The 8,383-nt window shown below is 31.5% G+C and overlaps 1 protein-coding gene across 1 annotated transcript; it reads left to right on the top strand.

The window, feature by feature from the left end:
* Window positions 1-1,263: 1,263 nt before the first annotated feature.
* LOC123898987 lies at window positions 1,264-7,392 on the top strand. Its single transcript, XM_045950042.1, has 7 exons — window positions 1,264-1,488; window positions 2,196-4,259; window positions 4,356-4,410; window positions 5,121-5,269; window positions 6,670-6,756; window positions 6,942-7,070; window positions 7,171-7,392. Exons 1-7 carry the CDS (start codon window positions 1,417-1,419, stop codon window positions 7,222-7,224), a joined length of 2,610 nt encoding a protein of 869 aa, XP_045805998.1. The 5' UTR covers window positions 1,264-1,416; the 3' UTR covers window positions 7,225-7,392.
* The last annotated feature ends 991 nt before the right edge of the window (window positions 7,393-8,383 follow it).

Below are 8,383 nucleotides of genomic sequence, written 5' to 3'. Positions count from 1 at the left end.
ACTAGATTAATAAGTGGTGAGGAGTTTGGGTAGTATACATGTGGTCTTGGATTCGATCCTATGCTTCAATGCAAAAAAAGAAAAATGCAAACAATTAAAGAAAAATTCATTTTTTATAGGATAAAAAAAAACATTTCCAATATATTTTTTCCAACGAGCAGATGTATCATGTATCCGTTCAAATTTTATTTTTGGTAAGGTCGTTCAAATTTATGATAGAATAAAAAAAAACGTCACCGTTCAACTTATGAAAAAAACCGTAGCCGTTCGATGTATTATTATTTACTTCATTCAACCATTAATTTGTCTTCCTAAATTGTCCATTACTATTAAATTAAATGAAAAAAAAAATATTTCGTAATTATAACTCATTGATGGTTATCACAGCCATTAAGCTCAATGTTGAATTGTTTATAGATGAAAATAATTTGTAACCAGATTTTACTCATTTCACAACTGAATTCTGAATTACTGCGGCCCTTTTCCGTGTAAACCAAATGATTAAAAATGAAAACAAAATTATTATAGAAAAATTTGAACTCAAATTTTAAATTCTCTAATTTTCTTACATTGTTATGGGTAGCACCTAACAAAATGAGCTAACTAAGCTCTACAAATGATGAATAATGTTCAAATTCAGCTTTAGTATAAATAAAAAATGTTGTGATGTTCCATAAATATGTTTACTTGATAGTTATTAAAAATATATTTGGAGAAGTTGTTGTGGTTCTAACTTCTTATTTTTATTTTCTCAAAACAAAAAAACTTCTTATTTTTTATTTTTCCACATTTAAAATGTGGAAGTCATGTACAAAATTTTTTTTGGAAGTCTATTTATTAAACTATTTGATTCTTTTATTTTATTTTTAACAAGAATTTTCAATTATCTTCTATAATTATATTTCTTTTTATTTTTGACAATCTTCTATAAATATATGAATCATAAAAAGTTTAAAAAAAAATCAAAATTAGTTAGTCAACAAAAAATAAATAAATCTAAATTAATACTTTTTTTTCTTTCTGAAAGTAAATAAAAAATGATTAAATAAAAAAAATATTTTGACCAAAATAAAATATCTTGACCAAAAAAAATCAAAATAAAATATTTTAATGATTTTTTGACCAAAATAAAATAAAAACTATATACTGTACTATTTATATATAAAAATCTTACCAAAAAAATTTATTATAAAAAAAAAAGATTTTTTGACTGTAATTGTAAAAAAATCTTGAAATTTGGTATGCGAGAATGTTGGCAAAAGAATAGAGAAGGCGGTTGGCTGGGTTTTGTTTGTTTGTATATTATAATAATAAAAAAAAAACTAAAACCCTCTCTCTTTCTTCTTCATTCTTCACAGTCACCACTTAACAGTGGTGGTTGAAGTGAAGGGGTTTATCGTCTTTTTCCCTTTTCCGATGGGAGCTCTTGCTACATTCCCTTCTCCTTGGACTCCCGATGACGATCTTTTGCTCAAGAACGCCATTGAGGTTTATTATCACTTTCGTTTTCTTCTTTAGCCTTTCGTTTAATTCCAAAGAAATCATCAATGGCTTAGATTATTTTATTTTTAAATTTTTTTTATTTTATTTTATTTTAGTTTGTACATTATCTTCCGCCGGTTATTATTAATGTATAATACTCACAAGCATTGCTGAAATATCTAAGATTTTTAACACATTGTAGTACAAGCTTGTTTTTTCTAGGTTTTATGTGTGTCAATTTTATTGTTCAATTCTATGTTTGTTTTTTGGGACAGAAGACAATATGAATTAGTATCAACTGAATTGAATAGGGTCTGTTCGGATTGGTTTATTCAAGTTTATCTACTGACATAAGTTTTATGAGACTGTTTGGAAGAATTTATGAAAACAGCTTATTATCACAAGACAATTTTCATAAGTTTTTTTTTTCAGCTTATTTTCATAAGTTCTTTAATATAGCTTATGAAAACAGCTTATAGCATATATACAAAACCAATTTAACCAATTTAACTTTATTTTATCTTTTGCTATAGAAATAGCTTATGTAAGCTTATTCGTAAGTGTTTATGCTATGAGCTGCAAAAAAGCTGTTTATCCAAACAGGGCCTAGATCTCTATATTTCATTTTTTTCTTGTGTTTTCTGGTGTTCATTTTAGAGACAAAATTATAGGATTCTGGTTTAAATTAATTTTTTCAAGTTTTGTATTTGTAGAATGATGCTTCCTTGGAGTCACTTGCAAAAGGTGCAGTTCAGTTTTCTCGAAAATTTACTCTCGCGGAAATACATGATAGATGGCATTCTCTACTCTATAACCCTTCAGAAATCTCTGCGTCTATATCAAATAACAAATCTGGAAATTCAAAAGAACAGAAAATTGTTTCTGATAAGAGAAAACCTCAAAGTGTTCGAGATTCTTATTATGCTATGCGTAAAAGAATCCGCAGAGATATGCCAACATCCATGGACTGCAATTTTCTGGTCGATCCAGAAGATGGTGATTATGTGGTAAATGGAGATGAGCATTTGCCCGAAAACTGTGTAACCGAGTGTTCAACTTTTAATCACTCTACGAATCATGATCTGTCACCTGAAAACTATGTACCTGAGGGTCCAACTTTGAATCACTTTTCGAATCAGGATACATCACAGTACGGACTTCCAGAAAATATTATGGATGTTGATGTTGCAATTAATGGAGGTACTACTCAAGGGTTTTACAATGGAGTTGATGATACAGTTGAAGAGAATTTCCTCACTGACCAAAACAATATTCCTGAGGAGGAACCTCAAATTCTTGAAGACAATGTTCCTCTGAATGGAGCTGCTGAGGAATTGGATGTTCCAATAGAATTAGACATAGATAAATTTATCAGAGATGATGGTTTAGAGGATATGTCTTTGTCTGCATTTAACCAAATCAACAATGACCCTGCAAATTTGTGCTCCGAGTTTGATGAAGATTATATGTTTGATTCACCTGAAGAGTGTGGAAATTCATTTGACAATTTCGAGTTAACTTCACTTCCTGACATTCCGGACATGCCGGTCTGGACAACAGAAGAACATGATGATACTCCGTGTGATGGTTCAAAAGATTCCATTGCTTGCCAGGATGGCTATCTGGAAGAACTGTCCAATTCACTCTTTAATTTCAATGATGAGGAAGAGCTATTTCTGATGGATTCTGTCGGAAAAAATGGGATTGGTAAATCTTATTATGATGGTCTGAGTTCACTTTTACTAAACTCTCCAATTGATGGTTGTTCAGATCAGATACCTGAAACGACTGAAGCAGAGTTATTATTAACCTCATGTGAAGATGCTAAAAACCCGTCCGTTTCATGTTGTGTAGAAGTTGATGACAATGCAGGAAAGGCTGAAACAGAGATGTTAGTGACCTCTGATGCACATGTTAACGACCTGTCAGTTTCATGCTGTGCAGAAATAGATTTCAATGCAGTGTCGCAATCTAATGGTGTGGAAGTAGTTCACAAATCAGAGTTCCAGATGCCAACTTCTGCCTCAGCTAAAGACCCTCAATTTCCTGAACTAACTAACGGAGTTATTTTCTGTAGATTAAACACTGAGGACCCAGATGTTCCATGCAATGATGATGTTTTCCTACCCTTTAATGAGCCTCCCCCAACAATTTCCTCTTCATCTGAATCAGCTGCTAGAAAATCCAATAAACCAGTGCCATCATCTGTTAACGACTATGGATATAGAGCTAACGGAAGAGGTAAAGTTTTGATGCAGGTTGAACAAAAAACCTCCATAGGAGCTCATGTGTCTTCTCAAACAGCGGGAGCTCGTGGCCTTCCGGAACCTGTTTCTGGTTCTAAGATTAAATGTGACTTATCTAATAATCATGCATCACACACACTATCCAGGAGTGCAGTTATTGCTTCCGTTGGACTAGGTGGAAACAATGATGCATCGAACAAAACTCATGCTGCTCTTCATGCAAATCCTAAGGAAAATGTTGCTAATGTTAGCTTCGTAAAGCATCTAAGCAATAATGTCACAAATTTGTCACATGAAAAACCAGCTCTTGAAAATGGCTTCAGAAATCATGTCCAACATAATGGTTCTAGCTTGAAACAGGAACAAGATGTAGCTTTGCCAGTTGAAGATAATCAGTTGCAACTTGCTATAATGGGATCTGCAGACGTTCTGGGGTCAGAGCTTGTGATTGATCCTCAAAATTCAGATGAGGAAGAGCAATATATCGAAAGTGATGATGATATTCCTTATTATTCTGATGTAGAGGCCATGGTAAGGCATTTTGTGTTGACCTTTCAGTCAACAGCTGACTTTACCTTTTCCATATCTTTTGCAACTTTATGACTTATTCATGATTCATTCCTACAGATACTTGATATGGACTTGGAACCTGATGATCAGGATTTATATGATAATGAAGAAGGTATTACAATTACGTAGCCATGAATTTTAGTGGTGGTTGATTGGTTGGTACTACTTGCTAATTGCTATATTTTGTTTTCCTATTTAAAAGAGACGACAACTAGGAAGAATTAGTAACCCTACTATAGAATATTTCTATTTCTTGATGCTGCCTCATAGTATGGGAGCATGCGTCAGCTACTTGGGCTGATAGCTTCTGCTTAGTTCTTTCTTTATGTATGTCCATTTTTTAGATGTCTTCACAAATTGATGAATACGTAATAGAAGGAGGAAAGGTTGGGCATTTTTTTTGTATTCTAAGAGGTTGTGATACTTAATGGTCTTTCTTTTGGTTTTAGTTCTCGTTGGTAAACTTTTTTTTTTTAACTCAAAGTTCATTGGTAAACTGAGAAGCTTTATTGTTGTACAACATGCTATGTTGTTTTTCATAGCTAGAAGATGCATGTTATTCAAGTTTTGATCTAGCTTTGGACCAGACTTCGTTTATCATATTTTATTTGTTGCCTGGTAGTTAATTGCCTAACATGAAATATGTGAATATTTACCAAGTATGTGCACCATCTCTATACTTTTGAGTGGGAATGTTTTTGCCATGATCAAAATGTTTGTCAAAAATATTGATCCACTTGTTTTTGTCAAAAATTGACCACATGTTTTTTCATTACATTATTTTATTATAGCTTAATAATGTACATTCTGATTACAATTCAGTATCAAGATTTCAACATGAGGAAACAAAGCGGGCTATCATAAGGCTAGAGCAGGGTGTTCATTCATATACGCAGAGAGCCATGGCCTCACATGGAGCATTGGCCCTATTATATGGTCGCCACTCAAAGTTCTATATCACGAAAACTGAGGTATTTGTCACTTCCTTGAGTTACACGTTCGGATATATTTTCCGATTATTACTTTTTGAATACTTAAAGTATAACAAGCTAATGTCATTTTTTGTAATAATTTCACTACCGTAAAAAAAATCACATGCATTTCTATATATATATATATATATATATATATATAGAGAGAGAGAGAGGGGTAGGTTCACATATTTTCTGTTATGTCAGGCCATAATGCTCAAATATGAACATGACATGTTTAGAATAAGGGTCATGCTAAACAGTGCCCCCAGGGTACTTGTTAAGCATACTAAAAAAGGAAATAAATGGCAAAAGTAATGATGAGAGAGAATAACTTTATACATTTTAAGCATTAAATGCACAATTTACGAGATAAAGTTTCCATATTGATATCCTTAACCAGTGCCCCGGGTATTGTTTAGCATTTTCCTTAGAATAATAAAGCAAAGAGCTAAAATGGTACAATAATATGAACTTCTTTCGAAGCAAACAACATTACCATTAAAGATGCACTTAAAGTGCATAAGTACCAAAAAATAGCGGATTGCCAAAAAATCAATATGAGAAATATTGGATAGCAAAGCGGTTAAAATAAGTAATTATATATAAAATAAAAACATAAAACACAAATAAAAGCTACTTGATATTACAAAAAAATTGACCGACATTAATCTGAAAATCTCAAATTCAAACATCTAATAAAGCAAAAAACAGAAATTAAAAACAACTTGACTCAAAAAGCTAAGTAGTTCAAACTTCAAAACAACTAATAATCAGGAGTTCTAGCTCTAACTAGTGAAATGGTGAATGTGAAGATAAAATAATGAAAAATAATACAAATATATTTTTTGGTTTATATATATATATATATATATATATATATATATATATATATATATATATATATATATATATATATATATATATATATATATATATATAAGAAATGAAAGAAAATAAAATACAAAAGAGACTAAAGCTGATGGTGTTACTTGTTTAAAGTTATAACTAGTGGAATTTATAGTTTTTCCAAAAAATGATGAAAAATTCTATGTGATTATTTAAAATTCATTTATTTTATAAATAATTTTAAATGTAACACTGGTTAAAATTTATTAGCATTTTGTATTCTAATATATATATATATATTCATTGTCACATGACATGCATGATTCTAAAATTCATATTTAATATATGAAGAATGAGGGAGAATGAATTCTTCCGAAAAGACCTGTTTTGCAACTGTAAATACGTATTTTTTGAAAAAGTGCCCCAACTAAAATACACATTTTGTTTATGTTTTATTTTGAAATTTGAAAGGGTCAATATTTTCTGTGATAACACAAATTAACTTTAACTGTTGCACCATGCTTTTAATGATGGTGCAAATCGTACTGCAGGTTTTACTTGGACGAGCAACAGAAGGTGCTCATGTAGATATTGACTTAGGCAAAGGAGGGTGTAGCAATCTAATATCTAGACGCCAGGTTGGTTATATTTAGTTATTGACAAAGTATAACTAGTTTATACAACATTCTTCTTACTGAAGTTGGAATGCTTTATTGTTGGCATACTTTATGTTGAAATAGTAGGAATGCAGAGGTGTGTATTCATTACCAAATATATATCGACCTCGACGTATAAATTAAACTTTTGCCTTGTTATGATTTAGGCAATCATAAAGATGGACAAAGATGGATCGTTCTACATTAAAAATGTTGGAAGGTGTTTGATGCTGATAAATGAAAAAGAATTGCACACTGGTCAAACTCAAAGATTGGATTCTAGTTATCTGATTGAGGTATGATCTTATTATGGCTAGCTCCTTATTTCATATATGTTTGGTTGTGTTTTTGTTAAACCCTGCAAGTCTCAAATAAAATAAATGGCTTATTTTGCAGTTGAAGGGCAAACAATTCATATTCGAGATAAATGAAAGTCGTATGAAGCAGTAGCAGTTGGATCATAGTACTGACAATTTTCCGACCTTTTAGTACGATTGTAAATGATACAAAGAGGTCCATTAACATAGAAGGTGCTTGTTTTACGTGCTTTCTGATTTTTGGTAAGGAGTGGCCCTGATGTATGTCATTGATTTTATTGATGATGTGTTTTTCCCGGAATTAGTCTTGTGCAGCTCTTTTACTCCCCCATGTTCCTTTGCGTGCGAGAGTAGGTAACTCTTCAACCCCAAAGTTTTGTGAGAACCCAGAATCTGAATCTTTTTCCTCCTGATATTCTGAGATAATACAGTAGAGACAAATGAGGCAGGTGCTACAAAACATATGAACTAGATAAGGGTGTTCCTGTCATCCTGTGTGTTGTAGAATAAAATACCATCTGATTATATTTCTTTTTTTATGTCTTATCGTCGATCAAAACTAACATACTTATGACGTGGTTGAATTTGATAAAAAAATTGAAGTTTTTCCTCGTCCCAAATTGAGAAAATTTGACTAGATCGAATAATGTGTCTGGTGAAATTGGATTAGTGTACATCCCTAACTCTAGGGATGAGGGAAAGTAAGTTCATAGAGTAGTTTTTTTCTCTCTTTTAATTGCTCTATACTAGTGAGGACCACAACGTTTTTTGAGAACATAAAATTTGCCATCAAAGTTTAATGTTTTACATCTTTTTAAAAGATTACTAGATAGATACTCATTCTTATTAACTTTTCATATAAAAATTGCACGGTTGTTATCTTTCTCTCCTTTGCATGTTCTTCACATGCTCAGCACATCGAAGAGGTATTATGGATTAGTCTTGTGCAAGTATGTTTATACATTTTGTAATTCGTATAAAAGTATACATTTCGTACGGTTTTAAACACTCCGTATCAAAAGTTGTTCCAATAACATTACTCATTTCAAAAAGGAAGTTGAGAGTTACTTTTTTTTTTTTTATTGAAAAGAAAAACAAGTTGAAAGTTGAAGCATGAGGAGGAGGAACAGAGGAATTATCTCACATGTAGCAAAAAAAATTACGACTAAACCCATAATTTAATCGAAATAAATGAAAACAATCAATTTTGTCTGTACTATCTTTGACAACATGAATTAACAAAACATGTTCTCATATTTTCTAAGGATTATACAAGTGATATGTATAGATTG

This window comes from Trifolium pratense, linkage group LG7 (genome assembly GCF_020283565.1).
Source record: "Trifolium pratense cultivar HEN17-A07 linkage group LG7, ARS_RC_1.1, whole genome shotgun sequence".
Taxonomy (NCBI): Eukaryota; Viridiplantae; Streptophyta; class Magnoliopsida; order Fabales; family Fabaceae; genus Trifolium; species Trifolium pratense.
The sequence above is the reverse complement of the archived record's forward strand: the minus strand, read 5'-3'. Positions and strand labels throughout refer to the sequence as shown.